At 43.1% G+C, this 27,736-nt stretch overlaps 1 protein-coding gene across 2 annotated transcripts in view; it reads left to right on the top strand.

Annotated features, from left to right (window-relative positions):
• The window catches only part of cpne2 (copine II), a 97,647-nt gene that overhangs the window by 11,766 nt on the left and 58,145 nt on the right, over positions 1-27,736 (top strand). The window contains exons 3-10 of one of the 2 annotated variants that reach the window (XM_034205891.1): positions 5,415-5,594; positions 13,226-13,300; positions 13,583-13,654; positions 14,987-15,070; positions 15,292-15,381; positions 15,709-15,807; positions 17,499-17,585; positions 22,130-22,189. In XM_034205891.1, the coding sequence (XP_034061782.1) occupies positions 5,415-5,594; positions 13,226-13,300; positions 13,583-13,654; positions 14,987-15,070; positions 15,292-15,381; positions 15,709-15,807; positions 17,499-17,585; positions 22,130-22,189 (747 nt within the window). The remainder of the gene's footprint in view (positions 1-5,414; positions 5,595-13,225; positions 13,301-13,582; positions 13,655-14,986; positions 15,071-15,291; positions 15,382-15,708; positions 15,808-17,498; positions 17,586-22,129; positions 22,190-27,736) is intronic. The other variant, XM_034205892.1, reaches the window with a different exon arrangement.

Below are 27,736 nucleotides of genomic sequence, written 5' to 3' on the forward strand. Positions count from 1 at the left end.
CTTGCATAATGATTTAAAGGACAATCATTGATCAAGTAAGGGGTGGGAATTAATAAGCAACACATTGCTAGTTAGCGAACGTTAGCGAACGTTAGCTTACCAAGTAGCGTTGTCGTTTTGTAGTGGTCAGTCATCTTGTCATCTCTGCTGCGTTGTATGATTGCCCAAACTCTCCTGTTAGCTTCTTCTGTATTTCGTCTTGCTATACGCAGCCTTTTCCGAAACAAAGTGTGCCTCCTTGCTGTGATAAACATCAAGAACCAAGAAGTACCATGGATGTATAATAAGAACTGGATACAGCGTCGGAGGCGGGGTCTCGTTCTTTCCTATGAGAACTGCTCATTGGCGCATGAGTATAAAATAGGCGCTTTCACACCAAGTACTTTTCCCAGGAATAGTTCCCGGAACTTTTCCCCGGAACTATTAGTGATGTGTCGGTCGCGAACGAGCCGATTATTTTGAACGGTTCTTTGGTACGAACGAGGGGAACCGAGTCCTACTTGGTGAGAGCCGTTCTTTTTATCGTTCAATTGTTGGTCCGCACTCACTGCCTGCCACAAGATTGATGCAAAACAAGTGACATTTGACCTTTTTAGAGAGGTTTAGCAGCTGCAGCCGCAGCAAGTACACGACACGTCCCCTACACGACACGCCCACCTGACACGACACTACGGTGGCTGAGAGACATTGATACCGCACATGGCAGATTAAAAACTAATTGCAAATTATTGTAGCATTTTAAGCAACTATTAGACAAATAAATGAATAACCTAGTCTATCAGTTTGAGACACAACAGTATATGACTTTAAGCACAAATCATGTTGTCTAATTAATAAATTAAAACAAAAGGGGGCTTAGTAAACTTTGTTTACTACAAAATAGGTAATAATGAGATCATCTATTAATGACTTTTTTTAGACCAAATTAGGAGGGCCACTCAGGCCACTAATGAGCTCAATCATTCACATGTATTATTATTAGGCCTACAGTACTTTATAAATTAAAGGTGGGGTAGGTAAGTTTGAGAAACCGGCTCGAGATACACTTTTTTGTTATATTCCATGGAATGCTCTTAACATCCCGATAGCAATGAATATCTTAAGTGCTTTGACAAAAAATCCATACAAAAATGTCATCTGTGGGAGCCGTACTGTAAACAGCACGACCAATAATTTTAGCCGGCCCTGCTAAAATAACTGGATGGCCTACCTGCCTGTCAGCCTTCCATCTGTGCACAAACTTATCTCGTGCCCTCATTGGTCATGTTTGTGTTCGTGTGTGTTGGAGGAGGGGCTCTGTAAGGAAGTGACAGATTTTTTCCAGCTGTGTATTTTCAAATTCCAGCGCACTCGAGCCGGTTTCGCAAACTTACCTACCCCACCTTTAAGAGTACCAGCGGGGTCCATTACAAAACCTTTGAAGGAATCGTCATGCATTCTGAATGTTTCTGTACTTTAAAAACAGGCATCATGGCTCAAGAACCTGTTCTTGTTTAAGATTATTCATACTAATTTGTGAATTTAACATCCATATTCACTCTTCAAAACTGAAATAACTAAAACGTTTTTTTTAAAGCATTGCAGGCCTAAAGCTCCACGTCAGTGACCTATATTTGAATTTCTTCCATTAAACTTTAAAAATGGCAAACAGCATGTTTTTAAAGATATCAACTTTGAACAGAAGGGTTTAAAAACACGTTTTTAATGCAAATAAACTTGAAACATAAACCTATTTGTCATTTCAAAATTCACTTTTATTGTCTGCGTGAAAGGCACAGTAGACTATGAGCGAATACATATCAACATTAAAAAAATAAATAAAATACAAAGTCGTACAATATATAACATGTGCTAGGATTAAGTATGATGAGACTTTCAGCCCGCAACCCCCAAAATAACAGTGCCAGAGACTGGCGACCCCTGACGGGATAGTGATCTCCAGTGTGCTGGGCATGCAGTGGCTGCGGAGGGAGCCGAGGGCACCACCGGAAGAGAGGCGAGTAGCATCACCGTGGTGCAGATAGGGCAGAACGGGGAGTACCTGGGCACGGCGCGGCTCCCCGCACAGACTGAGGGGACTTGTTACACGGAGCCCATCACCGGGGAAGCTGCCGGACTAAGAGTTTGATCCTGCCTGTGGCGGGAGAAGGCGGTCTGCTCGGCCTGCCCTTGGCTCTGGGGTCCCTCCTTAAACAAATAAATAAAAACCTTTTAAATAACTCATTCATCTTAACAGATAAGATTTGATCATTTATTTTAAACGTCAGGCCTAAAGCATGGCCACAAACCCCATCTAAAAACAGAGACTCCATCCTAATTACCTGATTGCATCCATCTGGGTTACTTGGCTCAACCCAATAACTTTATATACGTTTACTTTAAACCACACTTAAAATAATAATATAATACATATGTACATGTCTACAGTATAGCAACTAATACATGTTTTAAATAAACATTCAAATGTGAAAGACACCTTCAATGAATATTTCAAACTTACACAAAATCAAATTATTGTAAAAATTAGAGTACATGCATTGTTCCATCGAAGCTAAGATATGTATATATCTTAGCTCTTAGCTTGCTTAACATGCTCGTTCAGTTAGCATATGCTAACTGGACATGCTCGCTCAGTTAGCATACACATATATATATATATATATTAGTGCTGTCAAAATTATCGCGTTAACGGCGGTAATTCATTTTTTGAATTAATTGCGTTAAAATATTTAACGCATTTAACGCATGTGCAGAATGGCCCGCCCCATACGTGCCACCAGTGGCAGCGCCAGGGTATGGCTGGGGTAGGCTACACCCATACCAATAAATGGCTTACGGCCCCTACACACGGCGGCGTGCGTTGCCGCTTCAACGCTTCTGCCCATTCACTTTGAATGGGGTGACGTCACGATTCGCCGAACTGCATTGTGGGAGCAAAGCGTAGCTTCTCTCGCGGTGCTCGCTGCAAAAGTAGAGCAATGTTCTCGACGGAGGCGTCAGCCAATCAAATCCTGCGTATGCAAATCTGACAGTACAAGCGCTAGCCAATCAAACCGTGTGTATGTTGGGAGAGCCAGACCGCAGTTATTTCCCATATGTCAAAAAATGGAGGAGAAAATTATCGTGGCGATAGTGAATCACCCGGTACTATATGACCAGTCCCTCTTTACATACAGGGATACAAACCGGAGGAGCCAGGCATGGGGGGAGGTGGCAGAGACAGTGGGTGAAACTGGTAGGTTTTCGTTTGTTTGGGGAGTTTATATCCAGTGTACTTCGTTTGAATGGACAGCTAGCAAGCATAGACAGTATATTTAGCCAGCATGGATGTGGCATGAATGCTTTGCTTTGTATGTCCGGGGCGGGACATTCATGTGATTGGTTGTTGGTCGCGTTGCTCGCGTTGACTCCCCAAGCTCAAGACACGCCCACCGCCAAGCGGCAACGCACGCCGCCGTGTGTAGGCCCGTCCACACAGCGGCGTGCGTTGAAGCTTCCAACGCTTCTGCCCATTCACTTGTAATGGGGTGACGTCACTTTTAGCCGAACTGCATCGTGGGAAGCGACGCGGAGCGTTGCTGGCGTGGCTCGCTGCAAAAGTTGAGCAATGTTCAACTTTTGACGCCTCGGCAGAAGCGTCAGCCAATCGAATAATATGCCAGTACAAGCTCTAGCCAATCAAACCGCTGCTTGTGTGTCAGGGGCGGGAGATTCATGTGATTGGTTGTTGGTCGAGTGTCAGACACGCCCGCCGGCAAGCGTCAACGCACGCCGCTGTGTGGACGGGCCGTTAGCCCCACCATGAAAAATGATGTTAAAGTAAGCAAAATAAAGTCTGCCAACTCGCGCGGAGTAAATTACACAGACAGCAGTTAGTAAGATTGATTTCAGTAGCCACGGTTTTGAAAACTTTTGTCACGTAGTGATCGTCTTCTCAATAGAACATCTTTGATAATGTCTTCTGGCCAATCAGAATCAAGATAACGGCGTGGTGTTGTTGCAGGAAGTCCCGACGGAGAATACTTTTGCTGTAGTACAGGGGTGCACATAACTGGTACGCAGGTTATGTGCATTTGCGTACCGACGTACTTGTGAAGCTTTTCCAGAAGGCGGTTAGATCACCGGACGACAGAGTCGGTCTCCGTGTGCACACAGGGCTGCTGTTAACGTCGGTCTGTTCAACGGCATTGTGCCAAAACTACGCCAACCGGCTGCGGAGGGAGACTCCCCCCCCCCTCCCCCCCCCCCCCTTCACTGGAGAACTGCGCTAAAACAGCTGATCACAACGTTCACACTCTGTGGTCACGAAGTACTCCACTAGCCCCTCCCCCTCCCCCGTCGACTTTCCTGAAGTACTCCCCCGTTGATAGAAATCAACACGTAATGAATTAAGACCCCAAGGTTTGATGATTGATAGCCAGCCCAGGTGTGTGGGCTGTCTTTCATTTTGACACACAGAAAAATGTTATAATAAACATACATAGGCCTACTGTATGTTAAATGGATATATCCGCCTTCTTTCATTTATCTTTCCATTCCCACAACAATATACATAAATAAATGGCATATTTTGGACATAGTTCGAATGGTGATTAATCATGATTAATACATTTTTAAGCTGTGATTAATCTGATTAAAAATGTTAATCGTTTGACAGCCCTAATATATATATATATATTATTTATGTATCCCATTCCTTTAAATTGAATATTTAAAATACAAATTAGCAAAATAAACACAATTACACTGCGCTAAACAGCCAAATCGACAAACAACCGAGAACCTAAATAGTATGTAATTATATCTAAAACCACAAGACGTTAATTACCTGTACTCCGTGCGTCATATTGTCTGTTTTCTGTTCTCTGTAAACCTCCATGTCTCATTAAATATCCTTTCGTCAGCGTCTCACGTGTTGGGCGCGCTCTCTTCTGACCATATTTGGAAGTACAACTTCCTACAACTTTTTTACCTTTCAATATTTGGGTCAGTGTGTGCTTTCACTAAGTCCTGTTTTCATCAACCTCCCAGCATACAGACAAAGTTAGCAATTACCTCAGGCAGCAGCCAAAGAGCCACATATTAAACGCTGTTTTCAACAATTGTTGCATTGTAATACTTTGGTCATACTCTGTACAACATCAGGTCAATATTTCCATTTTTTAAATACTTTTGGGTTATATTCCCATCAGCTTCAGTGGGTACATTGAATGTAGTTTTTTTAATTGCTGCTCTTTGAGAATCTAAATCAAGCAAAACTTTAAACGCAATACAGTCCAAAGCAGTTAGAGGCTAAAGTTAGTTCATTCTCAACTCAGGTGGCATAGAAATATAATATATAAGTCCAGTTGAATTTTTGGTGTTGAAATGATTTGTTGTTTTTAAGTCCTTTTCTCTTGTTTCTTGTCTTTAAGCTTGGCCGCACTGAGACAGCTGTGAACAACCTGAACCCAGTGTTCGGGGTGAAGTTTCAAGTGGACTACCACTTTGAGGAGATCCAGAAGCTTCGCTTTGCCTTGTTCGATGAGGACAAGTGTGCCACACAGCTCTATGAACATGACTTCCTGGGAGAATTCATTTGTACACTGGGAGTGGTATGAAACAATTTCTCTTTTTCCGTTCAAATTTGGTCCAGTAATAAAAAGATGACAGAGTATATGTTGCATCTATTAACATAAGTGACATAAAAAAAATGTGTTCCATTTCCAGTTTTGTCTTTAAGCTTTTGGGCGCAATTGCCTGCTTTATCAAGTATACAGTGATGACGAACTATTGTTGGGTGAAGTTGGCATTGCAAGGGCTACCTTGACCAAAATAAATGGGATTTTTCCATTGAATTTTTGAATGCTGGAGAAAACAAGGGGTTACGTATGGTAAACCTTGTTATATAAACACAGGCGGAGCCCTCTACTGGACTCTATGGGTACTTCCCCTCAATCCTATCATGCAAGCATTCATTCACTGAGACTTTCTAGACGTAGTCGGCCTCGGGGCGGGCCTACCTGAATGCGCGCGCATCTCACCGCATAAAAGGAGGCCTCGCCTCCTTACTGTCATCCTTTACTTCTCTTCAGCAAGCAGCATATGACAGACAGGGCCCCTGAGTAGAGGGCTCCGCCTGTGTTTATATAACAAGGGTTACCATACGTAACCCCTCGTTATATCTCTCACAGGCCCGATGTATACACACGCTGTCGTCCCACAACAACACTGTTCCATCTCACTGTTTCTGACTTGCTTTCTGGTTAGCAGCCGCTGCGCCTCACTCACCTCTCCCTCGGCCGTAACCATGGAGAGAAAAGAGGCTGCGGCTGACAGAGCACACCCTGACACGCTTACCCCGCGGAGGTGTGCTATGACGTGGAGGACTGCCCTAAAACAGGAGGAATGGGCCCATGTGCTCGTCACGTCAAACGTAAGCGCATTACGCCCGGGGAGGGGGTCAGGTGCCCACTGACCCACAGCCCCCCTCCCTCCTCACCAGTCCTGCGTTGCCCCAGCAAGCACAGATGATGAAAAGGAGCCAGACATATCCAAGAGATAAAACTTTATGAAGGGGCCTGGCTTTGACCAAGACGCCGCCGTGCATATGTCCTCCACACTCACACCGTTAAATAAGGCTGTTGACACAGCCATGGCTTGTGTAGAATGTGCACCGACCCCCGTGGGGAAGGCTCGTTTCTTGGACAGAGGTTACCCCGCCCCCGAAGCACACAAACAGCTGTCCAGTGCGTCTAAGGGCAGCCGTGCGCTCCACATAATATGCCAGCGCACGCACCGGGCAGAGGAGGTGTAATTTAGCCTCCCTCGCCCCACTATGGGGTGGAAGATTAAAGCCCCCCAACTGAATAGCCCTCGACCTGAACGCACTCCTTAGGCTCTTGGGCACAAAGGAGGGGTTCGGTCTGAGTGTCGCCCCGCTCTGGTCACACCGGATCATTAAACAACTCGGGTGCACCGATAGAGTGGTTAACTCGGACACTCTTTTGGCTGACGTTAAGACAAGAAGCAAAGCTGTCTTCCACTACAGTGCTTTCAGGGCGGAGAGCTCTAGAGGCTCAAATGGTTCTGTGACCAGAGCCTCGAGCACCAGTGGCAGGTCCCACTGCGGGGCGGAGGAGTGCACTACTGGGCACAGCGTCCTGACCCCCGTAGAAACCTCATTAGTGGTTGAGAAAAGGCTGACCTGCCGTCAAATCCCTCATGGCAGGACGAGATGGCTGCTGCATACACTTTCATTGTGGAATGAGCAAGCCCTCTGTCCACCAATAACTGTAAGTACGACAAAATAGATCCCAGTTCACAAGATAGGGGCTCTATTTTCCGCTCCTCACACCATTGCAGGAATCCCAGCCACTTCGGCCTGTAACAGGCTGTGGTGGATCCCGCTCTAGCTGCCTGGATAGACTGAATAACACTATCAGACAATGCACCCTGTCTTAGCCTGTCCCTCTCAGGAGCCAAGCCTGGAGAGGTTGGCCCGGAGTGGGTAACGCCCCGATTGCACCTGCCTCTTGAGACATCGCCCCCCAGAACTGGGGGAGCGCCCAGAGCTGGCCCACCTTCATCTGTGTCATCTCTGAGTACCACGGCGCCCCCACGTGATCCGGCGCTACTAGGATGATTGACAGATGTTCTCGCCTCACTCTCCCCAGGAGTGGGAGAATGAGACACAACGGTGGAAAGGCGCAAAGCAGCTTCTTTGGCCATGGCTCGTGTGCAAGCACGTCCACCCCCAAGTGGGGATCGTCGCTCAGAGCCATGGAGAACCACAGGGCGCAGTGGCTGTTGCGCTGGCTGGCGAACAGATCCACCTCTGCTGTCCCGAACTGGGCCTAGCTCCGCTTCACCACCTCCGGGTGAAGCGCCCACTCGCCTGGCAGGGGTCCGCCCCTCGACATGAGGTCGCCCCCCCTGTTCTCCAGACCGGGAATGTGGAGGGCTCTCAGAGATAACACCACCTCTGAAGCCCATAACCACAATTTCTCCGCTGTGGTCAACAAAGCGGCGGAGCGGACTCCGCCCTGCCTGTTGATGCCACTGTGGTGCTGTTGTCGCTCCTGACCATTACATGTGTTGTCTCCCCTGAATTAAGGGTTTGAAATGCTGGAGGACCAATACTACTGCCCGAAGCTCTAGGAGGTTGCTGTGCCGTGTCTCTGTTAGAGACCAGCGCCCACTTATAGCTCTCCCCAGGCAGGTCCCTCCCCATCCCGTTCCGGATGCATCCGTGAACATTGTGATGTAGGGATGGTCACCAGATGCCGTTTGTGTCTCTTGAGATCTAAACGCAGGCTGTAGAACCACCTCTGCAGGCGGCGCATATGCAGTAACCCGAGCGGGACCACAACGTGAGCCACCGCCATGAGACCCAGGGTCTGCATGATAGTCAAAGCTGTCACTGTTGCCCCCTGTCGCAGTCTGCAAACTGCCCGAAGCAAGGATGCCTGCCTGCTCTCTGACAGGGTGGCGCGTAGCCTGCCTGCATCGAGCACCACTCCCAAATACAGCGCCTGTTGGTGAGGTATGGGGGTGCTTTTCTTCCAATTGATCGCAAAACCCAACTTGGTTAGGTGTAGGATCAACTGGGCTGTATAAAACATTGCCCGTTCCCTGGACCTGGCCATAACAATGAGGTCATCCAGATAAAAGAAAACTCTCATGCCACGGCCGCGCAGCGGCTGGAGCGCTCTGGCCACACATTTGCTGAACGTGCGTGGGGACAGGGAGTAGCCGAACGGTAGCCTGTTGTACTCGCAGGCGACCCCCTGGAAGGCAAAACGCAAATACTTTCTGTGTTTCGGAACAATCTCAACATGAAAGTAAGCATCCCTCAGGTCGATTGTTGTAAACCATTCGCCTGGCTGCACCAGTCCCAGTAACTGTTTTATAGTTAACATCCGTAATTTTCTGCGTGCAATGTGAAGATCCAGAATTGGCCTGATTGGCTGGTCTTTTTGGTAACCAGGAAGTACAGGGAATAATGCCCCCCTCTCTGTCTTGCGTGCACACAGCAGACACTGCCTGTTTTTGCACCAAGGCCTGAACCTCTGCTGACACTCCCAACACACCTAGATTACTGGCCGCTGCCGCCATCTGCGCCCAGAGCCTGAATATCTTAACCAGATACTCGAGCATCTCGCAGTCACGCCTTCTCCCCTCTGCCCACCTGGCTGTCTGCGGAAGCAGATGGGCCGCTAGGCTTTCATCCAGTGGGGGCACACCGGGATACTCCGTGTCCGAGTGGCTCTGCACTCTGAGGATTCCAGCCCATGTCGCCACCGGAGCCTTCGTTCTCAGTGGCTGTCGCCAATTGGCCTCCACACACCGACAGATGTCTGTCGCGCAGACCTGTGCTTTTGGCCTTCCTGGCGGTCGCCGGAAATATCAGACGACGAGGTGTCGCCATCGTCGTCCCTCTCCCCCACGCTCGGACCCGCCCGGTCCGCTGGAATGGCGAACACGAAGGGCACTCCCTCCTCGCGGTCCTCCATCTCCACCACATCGATCTCTGGGTCCTCCACCGGCGAGACCGGAAACCCTTGAATTGCGCCAGCCGTTGATGGCGGCCGGGGCGAGGAATCAGCTGGCAGGCGCTGCAGACTGCAAGCGGGCCCAGGTTTGCCGCCGCCCGGTCGGACCCCAGGCACTCGATGCACCGACAGTGGGGGTCGGCGCCTTCTATGGCGCACGGACACGAAGGACTCCAAAGGTGAGTCCATGGCGCACGGACACGAAGGACTCCAAAGGTGAGTCCATTTTCTTCGTTTTAATATTTCTATCTGTCTCTCTTCACTCAGTTGTTCACTGCCTTGCTGAAGGGAAAGGGATGACAGTAAGGAGGCGAGGCCTCCTTTTATGCGGTGAGATGCGCGCGCATTCAGGTAGGCCCGCCCCGGGGCAGGCTACGTCTAGAAAGTTTCAGTGGCTGAATGCTTGCATGATAGGATCGAGGGGAAGTACCCATAGAGTCCAGTAGAGGGCGGAGCCTGTGAGAGATATAACAAGATCTTTGGCAAACATGTTTATGATACTTACACGTGTTGTTAAGCAGGAAAGTCATCACATATTATGGGCTTAGATTTGTCTCGTAAATATTTGTGTGAACATAAAAATAATTTGTGTGTAAATATGTGATTTGTAAATGTCTGCCTGCCTGCCTGCCTGCCAGCTGTAGCCAACCGGGACCTGAGAGTGGCGTAGCCTAAATACTTCAACATCAATGCATACAAATGTATGTGCACGATATAGGCTGTATTGAACAAATAAACTAACACAAACTAACTGTATCGATATAACATGATGGTGATAAAGAATGCACCTAACGTATTGCTGTTCATTATAGTAATACAAAAAACGGCGCAATAACCTTCTTGAGTCTTTTTTAGATGTCTCCTTAAATCACCTTTTAAATGTTATACATGGCACCCCGTGTGTTACATATCAAAATGTTCAGGACAGTCTCTGTTCTTGGTATAAAGTCACTCACCTTAGAGCACTGTGTGATGAGATAATTAGCTCTAAATCTGAACATTTGACATCCGATTGTTTTGAAATCTTCAAAACTCTTGTGAAAACTCATGTCATAAATTTTTCTGGTGTTTTAGATTTGGTTTACCAATGTCTTAGGTTCACAAAAGTAGTAGTAACACTGTATATACATTTGTAATTCATGTCTAAAATGAAAATGTTTAAATTCGAATTTTGAGTAAAATAGTTGTTTATCAATCTACTTTCCCCACAGCAGGGACTGAGATACATCAGGACTGAATTACTTCATATGACATACCAAGGTTGTGTGATGTGAACAAATAAAAATTCAGCATTATAACTCTTTTTCAACCAACAATACATTATAAATATGGTTTTTTTCAACCAACTATTTATAAAAATATAAGAAAACTGCCAAAATATCAGAACTTTTTCAACCAACTACTCATTATAAATGTAAAGACAGGGGGAGCAGTGGCAGGGTCTTTGTCCGTCTTCCAAGACAGTGGGGCTGGCTGCTGTGCAGGTGGGGGTGATGGTGCAGGGCTGCTGTGTTGGAGGGAGGTACGTTTGATTGTCCCGGGTTGATGCTGGTGGCTGTGTGGGAGGTACTTGTGCTCTCCGAGACCTCCTTGCTGGCCGGGTTGATGGTGGTGGCTGTGTGGGGGATACATGTGTTCTAAGAGACCTCCTTGCTGGCTGAGTTGATGCTGGTGGCTGTGGTGGAGGCCTTTGTGCCGAGGTGTATCTTGACCTGATGGCAGGCACAGATGGAGGTGGAGGCAGCTGTAGTGATGCTGGTCTGCTGGTCCTTGGTGGTGATAGCAGTGGTGAAGGCCCTTGAGCCCAGTGGCCAGTGGCGGTTCTAGACCAATTTGACTGGGGGGGCCAGGATGGGGCCAGTTATTTTCTGAGGGGGGCACAATAAATGCATGACGAAAAAGACAAAGACAGTATGAAGTAATTGCGCATACACCTAAGAAAACAATGCAATACAGTTATTGGTATTTGTTTCATTATACATTATTATATGCTTACCTTTGTGTGCTGTTTGGGTCTGTGGGACCCGTTTTCAGTGTTTACTAAAAGAAAATGTATGCAATTTAATTATTGTAACCTGCTTTATTTGGGGGTGGACCTAACCTTCTCTAGGGGGGTCCGGGGGCATGCAGCCCCGGGAAGATTTTTTTTTTTAAATGTTGAAGTTAAATGCATCAATCTGGTGCACTTTGAGCACAACATGAATTTATGGATACAGCTCTCAACACTCAGATGAAAGAGAGCTGTATATTTTTCAATAATTAAACAATCTTTAGAATATGATCACAACCAATAACAAATAATTTAAACTTGTTTATTCTTATCTTATGTTACCTATAGAATTCTTTCTTTTTATTTATGCATATTTTACTAATCACTCCCCTTTTAAACTGTTTTTTTTTTTACTGTCCTATAATACACATTGGAATGATTTCCATTAAATAGATAAAGGTGTGCTCTCTCTCGCTCTCTGTCTCGCTCGCTCACAGAGGCTGTGTGCTCCTCCGTGGCGATGACGGCTTGCATTTAAAAAAAAAAAAAACATATTTGTAAAGTGGGGGCTATTGAGGACTTGCGAGATACCGGTAGTTTGTGATCGACGTGTTGGAGACCCCTGCTCTAATGGGTCCGACTAGAATGACAAATATCGTTACTTCCGCCTATTCCGTCAGCCAAGAAATCGTTTAATCATAAACTTTTTTTTTTTTTCATTTTTAGGGGGGGCACAGGGGGTCCAAAGTCAGTGTTAGGGGGGCACTGGAAAACAATGGCAACGAGAATCATCTACTGATATACTTTGGTTTCTTATTTTACATTTGCTGATACTATATTCATCTGGCCAGATGAATAGATCAAGAAGCTGACTCAGATAAGGAGATATATATGATACATTATGATGTGATATGAATGATAATGGGACACATCGACGTCTGCACTCACAGTGCCGCGGACTGTACGTAATGTTACTTTGATCCAGTTACTTATGTTGTAGCAGATATTTAAGTAAGCTTTCTTAACGCTAATGTTATAATAGTCAGATTGCCCTGAAGATGGGAGGTGATAATCTATTAATGTTCACGTTCACAGTCGGTGATTTTTGCCGGCCGTCTTTCCTGCAACGGCAGTTTTTCTGTATTTCCTTTCTCCTGTAATATGACTTGGACGCTTTAAATTCCGCACACTGAGCTCTGATTAGTCAGCAGGCGGTGCTTTCACTGAGTTGATCTCTTAGCCTGCAACCTAACCTGCTCCGGACCAGGTTAGCCGCTCAGCATAAGTTACCATGGAGATCTAGCCCGCTAAAAAGAGAACCAGCGTCGTAGGACCGGAAACCCAGAGTTTTCTTCCCTGAAGTTAGCCCGCTAAGCGAAAATCCGGCTTCGTCGTACAGGCCTCAGGTATACTGATACAAAAAACAATTGTTGTCTTTGAGATGACAGAACTGGAAATGGTAAATTGCAAACTAATTTCCTAGTTATAGTACTCATTTCTGCATCGCTCTATTAAACTCCAGCCAAAATATCCTGATCATATTACACAGCCAGCTATTAATTCCTTAAAGTTGGAAACACATTTCCACATTTTAAAAAGGGTAAAGTATGCTAAAGTTGTTAAGTGATTCAAACCCATTGTATACTTTCGTTGTGTCTTCATTTGTCCTTGATCCATTTGTTTCTCTTTAATTATCTACTAGATTGTGTCCAATAAGAAACTTCACAGACCGTTGATCTTAGCCAATGGAAAGCCAGCTGGCAAAGGGTCTATTATGGTAAGAATGAGTACTGTCTCTCTCTCTGTATTCTAAACTGTCTTTGTGTCTTTCCTTTGACAAATAAACTCTGTGCCGCATTATCAAAGGTAGCTGCTCATGTAGTCGCTGTTGTTTACGATAATAGCGCGTTTGCTTCTGTTGATGATGATGACAGTGATGTTTTTTAAGCTGCTGTTGTTGTTGTTAGTGATTACTGTTATTATTGCTGCTGTTACTGCAGATGTTGATGTGAATGTTAATAGTTGCCATTACTTATGTTGTGCTGTAATGTTGTTTTAGATAACAGCTCAGGAGCTGTCTGACAACAGAATCATCACTTTGACCCTGAGTGGGCGTAAACTGGATAAGAAGGTAGGCTCTCACACACACACACACACACACACACACACACACACACACACCACACACACACACACACACACACACACACACACACACTGGATGCAAATGCAAGCACACACACACACTTGGCACACTGGGCCCACACAGAAAACATGTACAGTAAATGTTTTCACACCCTTTACCTTTGTCCAACTAATGGGCACATCACAATCACAAATACATGGAACAGAAAACGTGCAGGTTTTTGTTTAAAATGTATCCACTATCTTGGACCTACATGTATGGAGTAGCTGCTAGTGTTTGGTGAAGGAGCGAATGACAGCATGTCAGAAGCAACACAGCTTGAATTGTGATTTGAACTAAAGCTGATGTGTGCATGCTGTGCACCCTCTGGTTAAACAACCAGAATAATCAGAAAGCACCGTCATTGCAGGAGCTAAGAGTTTATTTTAATAAAGACAATAATTAATCAAAAATAAAAGATTCCACAGTGTAATATGATGTTTATCTACTTATTTATTTTTCTGGAGGGGGTCATTGTGCAAAACCACATAATAGCATTTGAGCATATTTTTCGGAGCAACTTTGACATGGTTGATATGTGGGAAATGCAACAATTTAGGATGCGGGCATCAGAATCAGAACCGGTCTGAAATCTCTGTGTTCTTGGAAACCAGGAATTACGCAAAGTAAAAGCCCTGTTGTCTGAGTGAGCACAACAGTGGACAATCGCTGAACAAAAAAAAGATAAATGGCTATGGCATAATGCTCTGTGGTTTGAAAATGTTTGGGTATGCTAGTCTAGATTTGCCGTCTACGTTTACTCAAATGGTGGAACGTGTGTGTATGATTGGAGACGCGTATTACCTATATTGTCCAGAAGAGGGCGAAACCAGTGTCAGTTCAAACTCTGGCTCCCTTTAAGTGCCTTGGAAAATTCTAGCCCCTGACCCAATACTTTAGCTACTCAATGGAAGCGGAGAGAACATTTAGCTTTAACATTCTGCCAACAATAGGTAAAGGCTCACAGCTGCAGCTATGTTGCTAGCAAGAGCTTCAAATCATAGTATGTCATCTCAATTGGCTTTACAGGCACACAAGATTGCAAAGAAAACACAACAGTAATCTCACACGATTGCTGAATAAATCTAGATCAGGAAGATGTTCAAAATGAATAAATATTACCCATGCAGGTTACCTTATATTTTTCAATTCTGAAGTAATTTTTCCCTACCTTATCTTCAAACTAGTATAAGTAGTTTGGCTGAGGAAAGGAGGGATTGGGATAAAAATAGGAATGATCAAAAGTACTTTTTAACAAGCTGTCTTTGTGCTGTGCAGGACTTCTTTGGGAAGTCAGACCCCTACTTGGAGTTTCACAAACAGGGAGAAGACGGCACATGGATGCTAGTGCACAGGACAGAGGTGAGTCATCAGTGAGGATTAAACACCTTAATCTGACATTCATTAATGTCAACCATGAGCAGTCATTGTTAGCTAAACCAGGAGCTCATACTCTGTAACTTTAGCAATGAGTGTAAAGCACCAAGTGAAGGTAAATCTATTGTGGCTACAACTGCATTATATATCTGCTCTGCTGCTGTGTAATTTAATGATTGAGTGCACTTTCTTTTCTATGAATTTAGGTTATAAAGAACACTTTAGATCCATCATGGAAACCCTTTACTGTGCCACTCATTTCTCTCTGCAATGGAGATGTGGACAGAAACATCAAGGTTAGTCATCAAGTTCATCTGTTTCAAAGCTGGTGTTGTTTGGATTGTCTGCTAGATGGACAGTACGTAGCATGTTTATGCACCGTTAGCAATGCATGAACATTTGATCATGTTGTTTTAAGTTGATATATCATCAAATGCTCTTGTTACAAAACTACACAAAATGAAAAAAGGTATTCAGGACTAAAAAGTGCTACTGTTTGTTTAGTATAATGTAACCAATGATTGGTTGAAGTTAGGAGAACAGAAGAGTTTTTACGATGAGCTAACAACATGGTAGTATGTAAAAGGTGAGGGCTTGATGTGATGTGTTCTACACCATGACAGGTCCTGTGTTACGACTATGATAATGACGGAGGCCACGACTTCATAGGAGAGTTTCAAACCACGGCTGCCAAGATGAGCGAAGCCCAGAACTCAGTAGAGGTAACAGATACTTACCAAGGATACAGGATGATACATACACAGGAACAAGTTTGCGTACTGATGCTGTTCTGTAAGGCAAGAGCGTGGAAATCAGGGAAATACGCAAATGCTTTGGCTGTGAAGAAGGTACAGAAAAATTGCAAACCCACAGTTGTAGGTATCAAGTTTTGGTCGTCATGGTAACATGTTGTAAATTGCCAAAGGTATCTGATGGATGGATGTAAAATAGCAATGATGGGGCCCGGAGACCTAGATAAGCGGAATGTTATCTATTACCTCTTACTTTTTCTAGTATTTTATTTATGCTATCGTACTGCAACAGAATATGAATTTGTCAGAGAGAGGGAACTGAAATAGCGATATTGCAAAGGTCATGATCTGGATTGAAACCACAGCATCAACTTTGCTGCTTCACCTCAGCTGCTTAGACACTTCTAAGACACTTAACCATTTATTTTCTGAATCCAAACAGCATTTATGTGATTATGCAAAAATGTAATGAGAATCATGCTCTGCCATTAGCCAATGGATAACAGTGTTATTTATATCGTTTACACAGTATTTGCCACAACTCTGCCTATTTACAGTTTAAATGCATTTATTTGCATCTATTAACAACAAAGCAGGAATAATCATGCACATATTTGCATTGCTGCATTCTCATGTTAAGGCCACTGGAGATTCATTCTTTTCACTTTTGCATTTTTGGTCTGCTTTGGATGTAAAGATGCAAGGATCAGAAAAGCGTTCATTCATTAGTAGCTGTGTGTGTGTGTGTGTGTGTGTGTGTGTGTGTGTGTGTGTGTGTGTGTGTGTGTGTGTGTGTGTGTGTGTGTGTGTGTGTGTGTGTGTGTGTGTGTGTGTGTGTGTGTGTGTGTGTGTGTGTGTGTGTGTGTGTATTTGCATCTGATCTGTTTGTGAGAACATGTGTGTGTTCATTTGTGAAACTGCATGTGCCAAAGCAGCCTCATGACTTGTTCTCCCACTGAGTCTCTTCATGTGTGGTAATGATGTAGGGACACACACACACACACACACACACACACACACAACATAACAAGATGGGGGATGGAAAAAGAGAGACGTTGTGAAAAGAAGGATGAGAAAATGAGAGGTGCTTTTGAGATGTAAAACCGAATTGATCTGAGCCCTAGTAACACGACAAGGCATTTAGAGCTACCTGTCATATGATCACCAGCTGAATGAAGACATGTGAGTGTTTTTAATGTGAGTGTGTGTTTGTGTGCATGTCTCAAATGCCTCTTTCCATCAAATACATAGCTTAATAATATGTGTTTGTATGATTTACAGTATTTTAGAAAGTCCTTATACTTGTTTTTCTTTAAATGAATTCATAGTGTTTTTAATTAACAATACATTTATGTTTCCTATTTACATGTAGGTTCACATATAAATTGTATACTACACCACTATATAATGGTTTGCTTATAATACATCTCCATGTTTGACTGTCAAGTTGCAGTGACTGTAGGCGGTGTGTGGAATACATGCAGATCCAAGTCACTGCCTCTCAGTCGTCTGTTCATGTCCCCCCCATCTCACTACTCCTTACAACTGTGCTGTCATCTCTACTGTTACCATCATTCCCCCTCCTTCTTGAAATTGTTTCTCAATTTCTTCTCTTCTGATACTGATAGTTTTTGTATCTGCATTTCTCTGTATCTCTTCAGGTGGAGTTTGACTGCATCAACCCCAAGAAACAGAAGAAGAAAAAGAATTATAAAAACTCAGGCTTTATCATTGTCAAGTCATGTAAGGTGAGGATGGATGGATGGATGGATGGATGGATGGATGGTTGGATGGATGGTTGGATGGATGGATGGATGGATGGATGGATGGATGGATGGATGGATGGATGGATGGATGGATGGATGGATGGATGGATGGATGGATGGATGATGGATGGATGGATGATGGATGGATGATGGATGGATGGATGATGGATGGATGGATGATGGATGGATGATGGATGGATGGATTGATGGATGGATGGATGGATGGATGGATGGATGGATGGATGATGGATGGATGATGGATGGATAATGGATGGATGGATGATGGATGGATGGATGGATCCAGATTTACACACGGCATCTATTGCACGTCTGTCCGTCCTGGGAGAGGGATCCCTCCTCTGTTGCTCTCCCTGAGGTTTCTCCCATTTTTTCCCCTTAAACTGTGGGTTTTCTCTGGAAGTTTTTCCTTGTACGATGTGAGGGTCTAAGGATAGAGGGTGTCATTTTTCTCATACTGATATTCTGAACAATCTGTCCTGTTGTATTTGCTGTAAATTGTCTCTACTGTAGGCTATTTTTATTATATGTACAGCACTTTGGCTCGACCAAAAATCGTTTATAAATGTGCTATATAAATAAAACTTGATTTGATTTGGATGGATTATGGATTATGGATGGATGATGGATGATGGATGGATGGATAGATGATGGATGGATGGATGGATGATGGATGGATGATGGATGGATGGATGGATGCTGATTAATGGATCAAAGATGGACAAATGGGTGGATGAATGATGAAGAAAGAATGGGTGATGAATATTTGGTGGATGGATAGATGATGGATGGATGAAGGATAATGGATAAAGGATTGATAGATTCATGTTGGGTGAAAAGACAGTTGGATGGATGGATGGGTGGATGGATGATGATGACGGTTGGGTGAATGGATTGTTGGATCATTAATAATGGTTGATTAGATTTATGAATGGTTTTTGAATTGGTGATTCATGGATCAAGGGATGATTGATGGATGGATGGATGGAGATGGATGGATGGAGATGGATGGATGGATGGATGATGGATGATGGATGGATGGATGATGGATGGATGGATGGATGGATGGATGATGGATGGATGGATGGATGGATGGATGGATGGATGGATGGATGGATGATGGATGGATGGATGGATGGATGATGGATGGATGGATGATGGATGGATGGATCCAGATTTACACACGGCATCTATTGCACGTCTGTCCTTCCTGGTAGAGAGATCCCTCCTCTGTTGCTCTCCCTGAGGTTTCTCCCATTTTTTCCCCTTAAACTGTGGGTTTTCTCTGGAAGTTTTTCCTTGTACGATGTGAGGGTCTAAGGATAGAGGGTGTCATTTTTCTCATACTGATATTCTGAACAATCTGTCCTGTTGTATTTGCTGTAAAGTGTCTCTACTGTAGGCAATTTTTATTATATGTACAGCACTTTGGCTCGACCAAAAATCGTTTATAAATGTGCTATATAAATAAAACTTGATTTGATTTGATTTGATTTGGATGGATTATGGATTATGGATGGATGATGGAGGGATGGATGGATGGATGGATGGATGGATGGATGGATGGATGGATGGATGGATGGATGGATGGATGGATGGATGGATGATGGATGGATGGATGTATGGATGCTGATTAATGGATCAAAGATGGACAAATGGGTGGATGAATGATGAAGAAAGAATGGGTGATGAATATTTGGTGGATGGATAGATGATGGATGGATGAAGGATAATGGATAAAGGATTGATAGATTCATGTTGGGTGAAAAGACAGGTGGATGGATGGATGGGTGGATGGATGATGATGACGGTTGGGTGAATGGATTGTTGGATCATTAATAATGGTTGATTAGATTTATGAATGGTTTTTGAATTGGTGATTCATGGATCAAGGGATGATTGATGGATAGATTAATGGATGGATGTATTATGGATGAACGGATGACTAGATGGATGGTGATGGTTTGGTGAATGGACAATATGGACAAATAAAGAAATTGGTTGATGAATGATGATGGATGGATGGGTGGGTGATGTATGGATGATGATTAAATAAACCAAGCTTTAGTTTAGTCTTTTCTTTTAGCAGTATCCACGTTTGTATTACAATCTGAATCTATGCTAGCTTCCCAATAATGACTGCTGTCAGGTGTCGGTGCAGATAATGTTCACGATAAGACTGATGGTTGGTTTCTCACTGTTAGGCTATACTTAGCCTGCCACTTAGACTTGTGGAATCCCATGTAAAGCACATTTCATATGACATCTCTTTACATCTCCATATGGAGTTAGTTCATCCGCTTTAGGATAGTTTTCTTGTTATACCGCTGCAGAATCCACAATAAGGGCATTAAAGCAATCCACTCCTTTCAATTGTTCAATGGACACAAGCATTGCTGCAGTTTCATGCAGTTTAAATAATGCGAGCTGGTTCGTTTTCTATTTATCAAAATCTATTAATTGGCTCAGAATAATATCAGACATCAGAATAATTAATACCGGTTTAAGCCATTTATAACAAGTTTAAGTTGAATTCCAGACTGTCAACAGGATACGTTTTGTGCATTAAATTCTGAACTGGAAGAACAAAAATCACCTGATTGTCAAAAAAACATCTCCAGACTCAATCATGAACATATGATGAAAGCACTATGGTTCTGGTCTGCTGACACACTTCTTAGTATGGTGTCTATAACTCCCTTTGAATAACTAATTAGCGCAGTAGCTTTGAGCCCCCCAGAGGACACATTAAGCTGGAACACTGAGACCCCGGCCACACGAGGACGAAAACGGCTAAACGCATAGGATTAACGCAAACGCAATCGCAAACAAGCTTCCGTCCACACGCAATAGTTATCCGGATAGTGTCTGCCCACACGAGACCGCTCCGTTTAGCTCCAACCGCTAGAGAAGCTGCAGTACATATGCAGGAGCCTGTACGTGGCGCTGTAACTTCCTCCACAAAAACAGCGAAGAAGCATGGTTGTCATGGTTGCCCTTCTGTTTATTCTCCGCGGTGGGGGCCGAGGGAACCGGGCAGAGTTTTTCGCCAGTCAACGTGAATTAAAGTTTAAATTTTCCGACAAAATTATAAAAGTGCCGGTCAAAGGTCTTCTTTGTTATGTATTGAGCTTCAAAACAAATGAATAACGACTCTATATAATATAATTATACAAATACACGGAGCCTATCTTTTTCCACCCTCTCTTCGGACAGCGTCAGTGTCTGTTTCATGCAGCAGCTGATCCAGTAATGAGTGACCCGGCCGACAGTAAAAATAAACATATTTATAACTAGGTAGTTTGAGAGGTGTCTCCGTCCTGTCAGATTAGACTTCACTCGCGTTTATGTCCATATCGAGAGAAAGATAAATAATCTGAATTCAGTGTGCAGTTTACTTTGACGCGGGGGTGAGCAGCAGAGGTGGGGAGAGGCGGGGCTATTGCGCAATCATTATCAGAAAATGATCGCTGAAGCTGCAGTACATATCCACAAAAGCAGCGAGTAAAATCCCCCCCGGATGTGCAAGTCTGCTGTAGATGTTGCACAAAGAACTGTAGCATGGTCAGTAGCGTCCGGAGCACGATAGCAACTCTGCGATCCGTCATTGTTGTTGTTGTTGGTGGCGAAACACATCAGCAATGGCGCGGGGTACGCGGAGGTGAGCAGCAGAGGTGGGGAGAGGCGGGGCTATTGCGCAATCATTATCAGAAAATGATCGTATAGGGCGCACACACGGAGCTGTTTGACCTCCCAGAGCGTTGCGTATGCCGTTCTATCCACCTTGGGACCCGTTATCGTTTCCTCAGTCGTTTAGTGCCGTATGCGGTCGTCCTCGTGTGGCCGAATGGTCTATATGACACTAAACAGTAACGCAAACGACCGTTTGTGTCCTCGTGTGGCTGCAGCCTGAGTCTTAAGGTTCCTATTGGATTGACTTTAAAGCTGTGTGCACATGATGACAAGCTTTCATAATTGATTATTTTCCTTCTACTTCTTTTCATGCGCACAATCATGAACAAGCCTTTGTACAGACATGCAGACACACACATTCACAATCAGTACAAAACGGCTAATACAGTAATTATATTTGTTGGCTGCCCGCAGGGATAAGACTAATGGCAGTCAAATCCATGCTAAGTATTCCTCGTAATTGGAGAGGAAATTTGGTTCAAACAAGATAGTAATTGGCGCTCCATTGGTGGTACCTTCAGTCGGACAAACTGGGTATTTGTTGTAATTTTAGAACAATTATGCTTATGAAAATGTATTTTTACAATGTGCCGTGTTTAGTTGGGTTGTTTACTTCATGTCTGTTGTGTTTGAGTAAGTACAATTATTATAATCATCTCTCTTCTTGTTTCTAGAATAACAGTCTAATGATTTTATTGATTTGATCGCATGCATTTTTCAACAGGACCTCTCTCCTTTCATAAATCTATAATCAATGAAACCAGTATTTGTAGGTGTTCTTCTTACTTGTCGTTTTGTTACTCTTGTTTCTCTAGATAACAAGAGACTACACTTTTCTGGATTACATTTTGGGAGGATGCCAGCTCATGTTTACGGTGAGTAAATCATAAACATGCCTGTATTTCTGCTTCCGAAATGATGTGGTAATGAGATACATGTTTCCTCATGCCTCGAAAACAGATGGAAAACATTCGGATTTTCTATTTCCATCTCCTGGGGTTACAGTTGGATCACAATCATTTACATAAATAAAGAAAGGAAAAGTGTGAGGGTGGAGTATACACGCGTAATGGGGTATTGTGAACCATTGAAATGAGGGTACTTGTCTGTATTGTAGAAATAGGAGGGCAGAAAGGCAACAGGGAAAAAACATGTAAATACCAGAAATGTATATTCTGAAATGGGGAATAGCAAGTAAGTGTGAGATCAGGATATGGGGATAGAAAGAGAAAGACCAGAGGGAGGGAGATAGTGTATTTTGGTCTCTTGTTAGGAGGAACTCTTGTGTGTCCCTGGTGATGTCACACCTCTTTGTGTAACTGAGTGAGGGAGAAAGACTCCTGTTTTGTAATAGCCAATCTCACACACGCACACACACCAGACACATATTGAATTGTTATATTATTTTTCTCTGTGTTTGTCCAACAAATACAGCTACTGTGCTGATAACTCTTTGGACTGTTCAGACTGGCTCACTGTTACTGTGACACCTTCTCACACACAAGTGTAATGTATCTGTATAGACTAAGAACAAATGCACACTTACGGAATACAAATAAGAGATACACACACATAAACACCGTCAGCTATACTTTCTGTACACAGTGTCCGGTTTTTTTCTCTTCACTATCTCTACAACAATTTCCCAGCTCTGTGAGCTAGAACTGGCTCCAGATGCAGCAGATAGAGTAGTTTGTGACATGCTGGAATTTGCGACGTTTCCCTTGAAGTGTGTTCTCGATTTACACCTGCTCCTTGTTATTTTAATATTTGTTCAACTATAGTCTCATTTGTGGTCTGATAAACAGTACATTAATCAAATGTAGATATATCAAACCCGCAAATAGGAAACTAGTTCACAAGCTACCCAAACAGAAGACGTTTTATTTTTCAACCAATTAAAGGACAATGAATGTATGCTTCCTGTGATTGTTTGCAAAAGTTTTCACACCAGAAATGAACCATTCCAGATTGTATTTGCAGCCCTACCTCTAATGATGGAACAATTTTAGAACCATCCAAGTCATTATTTGTAAAGAACTCTACTCTAAAGCATGTTTTAGCACATTTATTTAAATCTATTTTACGCTTAATTGGATTCATTCAAATATGCAATCTTTGTATTTAGGCAAACAGAAAATTGCATGTGGGTGAAGGAACTACAATTTGAGATTATTGATATGCTGAAAAGTATTCAATTCAAACCACAATTTCACTGAAACAAATGTAATACTATAACATTTTAAATACACTTTTTTCCCCACTAAATGTAAATGTCAAACTCTCTAACTTATTTAGCACATAAACACAATAATGACCTATTTCGCAATACTGTAGGATCATGTAAACTCTGCACCCTATACTGAAGTGACCCATATTGGATTTGAATTCCACAGCAAATAAATGTCTTTATTCCTAAATGTCTTCACCATGGGATAATAGGTTCAACCAGGGATTTCTTTGAGACCGCTTTTGCATTGTGTCTTATAGAAGATTTTGCCGCGAGGGTGAGTATTTCTGTCTCAACAGGTCTTAGTCAAGCACAAAAGAGGTGTTATCTGGAGGTGACCTCTCTTGTGTTGTTGTGCAGACATGCTGTCAGTGTCACAGGATGTGCTCTGCTACTCCAGGGGGCAAAAAAGCTACTAGAGCTTCTCTTAAATTCAACACAGTCAATGACAAAGACAAGCTTCACTGTCAGAATGTTTTTTTTTTACCTCACCCTTATTGTTGAGATTGTTGTTGTTTTTGTGGCATAATATTACAGCAGAATAAACAACTGAGAGGTTCATTTGGTGGCAGATTATTCAAAAACAGTAAGTCATAGTGAATAATAAATGTGGTTTAATGTATTAATTGTGCATGAGTACTGTAAATTGTAATTTAAAGATTGTAAAATATATCAGAAAAGATGAATGAATACCTGTTTCATAGTTACAAATGGTGTAACATGTGTAAAATGTAAGAGACTGGATCTGAACTACAAAGAAGCAGTAGCATTTCCAAGTAGCTCTGAAGAGAATTTGAAGATGCACCATTTAATTAAATACCAAAACCAAAATGAATACAAGCAGAAATGCTCATTCAGAATATTGCATGTTTGCAGTGAGCATACTTTCAATGCAATTGGAACATTTGCCTGTTCTAGTGGTGGTGAGATGAGCAAATTTAAGGCGGAATGGGAACTCTTAAATCCTCACTGCTCCCTCCTAATCTTTTGCCTTTTGTCACAAACCTGCAGCTCTTTCACTGATGCGCACACACACACACACACACACACACACACACACACACACACACACACACACACACACACACACACACATACACACACAACCATACACACACACACACACACACACATACACACACAACCATACACACACACACACACACATGAACACACGCACATCTATTGCTGTATTAAAACACATACTTTCTCTCTCCTGCTCACACACTCATTTACATACACATGCATATACACATGTGAGCCCATAATATCCCTGTCACACTCGTGCTTTCACACTTAATGTACATGCAAACTCCCAAACCATGACTTTGGCACTCTCACACACGCACACAAACACAGTATCTTCTTCATACAGACATGCTATCACATGTACCTCTGCACTCTTCAAGCGTGCACCTTCCCTGCACACTGGCTGATTTAGACATGCACAGGCAAACATAATCTCACGCAGACGCTCAGTCACCGATGACATCTTCTCCTCACGTACACACTGCCACATACAGCCACCCTGACACACACACATGCAGAAAGAGCTGTTTTGCGGTGTTCAATCAGACTTAGTATGGCTCTAATCCTAATCTCCAGGAAGGGAAAGTCTCTCCTCGGGCTCTGGGAGCTGGAGAAGAGAGCAACGTTTCTCTGTTATACACTCCAACACAAAGAGACAGCCTGCTACTGCTGATGGGCTGTTTGTGAAAGACTTATTTCAAATGAATTACGCTATTATTTATATCTTATGTCTGATATCATTGAGAACTGTGTAGAGCGTAGTGCCCCAGTCCCTGTGGATTCATGGAGAAAAAATGTTTTTCTTGAATGAGAGCACAAACAAGCATCTTCACAGCTCAAGATGATGACAGATGATATCAGTAAAGCTGTTTTTTTCCCTTCAATTTCAGCCTGCTCTTTACAGTAGTCTATGACATTTTTCTGATATTATATGTAATTCTCCTATTTTATCATATTGTCCAATGGATTAGTGCCGTGCAATATTGGCTAAATATGAGACTGTCATATATTTCTTCATTCCCAAAGCCTAACAATATCTGATGGTACTTCAAATTTCTGTTAAATTACGAAATTCCATCTCAAACCAGAGGTCTAAGGGTTGAAATATATGAGTTTTTAGGATAATGTACATTTTTGGATCCAGTGTTTTTGGAACTTGATCGATGCAAGGAAATGAAAGTCAGGATATCTCGGCCTCATATGAATGATTGTGATCATTCTTTTTTTTGATGTGTCTCTTGTGAGACCCTGGTTTTCAAGGATTCAAGGATAAAATACAAATGCACGTCACCTAACACAGGGTTGCACAACAAAATGCAGTTGTAATCAATTTACACAAGAAAGCAAAAGAAAAAAATACAGTGGATACCTGAGGTACAGAAAAAACAAGTGATTTGCATTAAACTTGGGCAAAGGGTGTAGCATGGGCCAAGAAAGAACCTGTAATATCCTGAATTACGAGGAGGGTGCAAGGCAGTGAGTGCGGTGAGGTTCATCGCTGGTGAGGCACTGACTCTTTCAGAGTCAGATTTACAAATATTATATTTTGACCTTAATTGAAATATTCGGTTATTTTCAAAAGCTTTTTTAGTCTGATGCTTCGATTAATTTTAAACAGACCGTTCAACAAAAGGATACCCAAAATCTAAATATTGGATTGTTCTTTCTTAGTAAGATCCCGTTTTCATTACAATTGGGGTCTTACCTTGACTTGAAGATGAAGTCCATGCTATCCTTCTGGACAACAATCTCTATTACTTTTTTGTAAAAGTCCTCCTTATCTCTCTAGTTTCAAAAGTCTAGCTTGTTGTTTGCGTCTACCGTCTCTGCGTAGAATAACAGTAGCAACAAGAACCTGTGGGCTCACTTGCGCCCCCTTCAGTGCGGCAGAGGTTATGGCTGCCTCCCCTGGTGCTTTTTTCATTGCCGTTGTATGATGAGACCAGCGAGCCTAAATATCTATACGTGAAATAAGTTATTTAGAGACTATGGATGGCGAGGATAAATGTAATAAAGGGATCGACAAACATTACATTGGTAACATACAGTGAGATGGTGCAGGCATGCGCTTAGGGCCCGCTTTCCAGCCAGTTTCTGTGGGGTGACGCATTCTGAGGTGAGGCAGAGCTCATCTGTGCCTCACCTTACCCTCACAATAACTGGCTTGAGCGCGCTCACAAAATAAGTGCCCGCGTTAAATTAGTGCCCGCGCTCCAGCCAGTTACTGTGGGCTTACGAGAGGCAGAGCTCGTCCCTGCCTCACTTCTCTTCGCTACCCGTAGTTGTAGCGGAGCTCAGCAAATTTGCTGATTTTGACTATAAAAAGCGATTGGAATCAAACATAAATCAAATTTACAACACAGATCAGTGGAGACATTTTATTATTATTACTATTTAGTTTTTCTTTAGTTGTTTTTCCGTTACATTGGAGTATGACAGGTGAGGCTCTGCCTCCCCTGACTGCACGTCGCTGGTGCAAGGTCACCATTGGCCTTGGTGGAGGTAGTTGAATTTGCATTATGTGGAATAAACACAAATGTTAGAAAAACACTGAACGATGGGCAGATATCATGGCTAACATATTAACATAAAAACATTAGGGCAACATTTGCCATCAACTTTGACATTAAAGCAACAGCAATATAAACAAAATGTGCATCCTGCTTAGCTTTATCTGAAGATATTGGGACAACATTCTTTATCCATCATTGCTGGGTTGGCCTGATTCTTATTTTATTTTCCTGCGACAAGACATTAGCCAGAAGCAGACCAGGTAGTAGAATAGCCTTAGGTCCTACTGTATCTGGGTTAACTAGCTCCCTTCGCTACTGTCCTCCAGGGTCCGTCACTTTTGGATAAGTATCTATTTTACTTGTGATTTGTTAATATTACATTAACAGTGACACTTTAAACATCCAATACACTGCAGGAAAAGAGGTCTGTTTCAATACAACCCTGTTTCAGATAAAGTCATGTTTCTATGAACGGTTAAGTAATCTTAAATCCACAAGAATATATGGTTATACGACCGCATATCATTGGATATGAAACATCCCTATCTATTGTGAGCCTTCCACCAAAGTATGCTTGAAACGGCTGGGATTTCTATTGTTTTGTTATTTAAAACCTGCCAGAACAAATATCATTAGACCCTAATTAGACT

Source organism: Gymnodraco acuticeps, unplaced genomic scaffold (genome assembly GCF_902827175.1).
Source record: "Gymnodraco acuticeps unplaced genomic scaffold, fGymAcu1.1, whole genome shotgun sequence".
NCBI classification, from domain to species: domain Eukaryota; kingdom Metazoa; phylum Chordata; class Actinopteri; order Perciformes; family Bathydraconidae; genus Gymnodraco; species Gymnodraco acuticeps.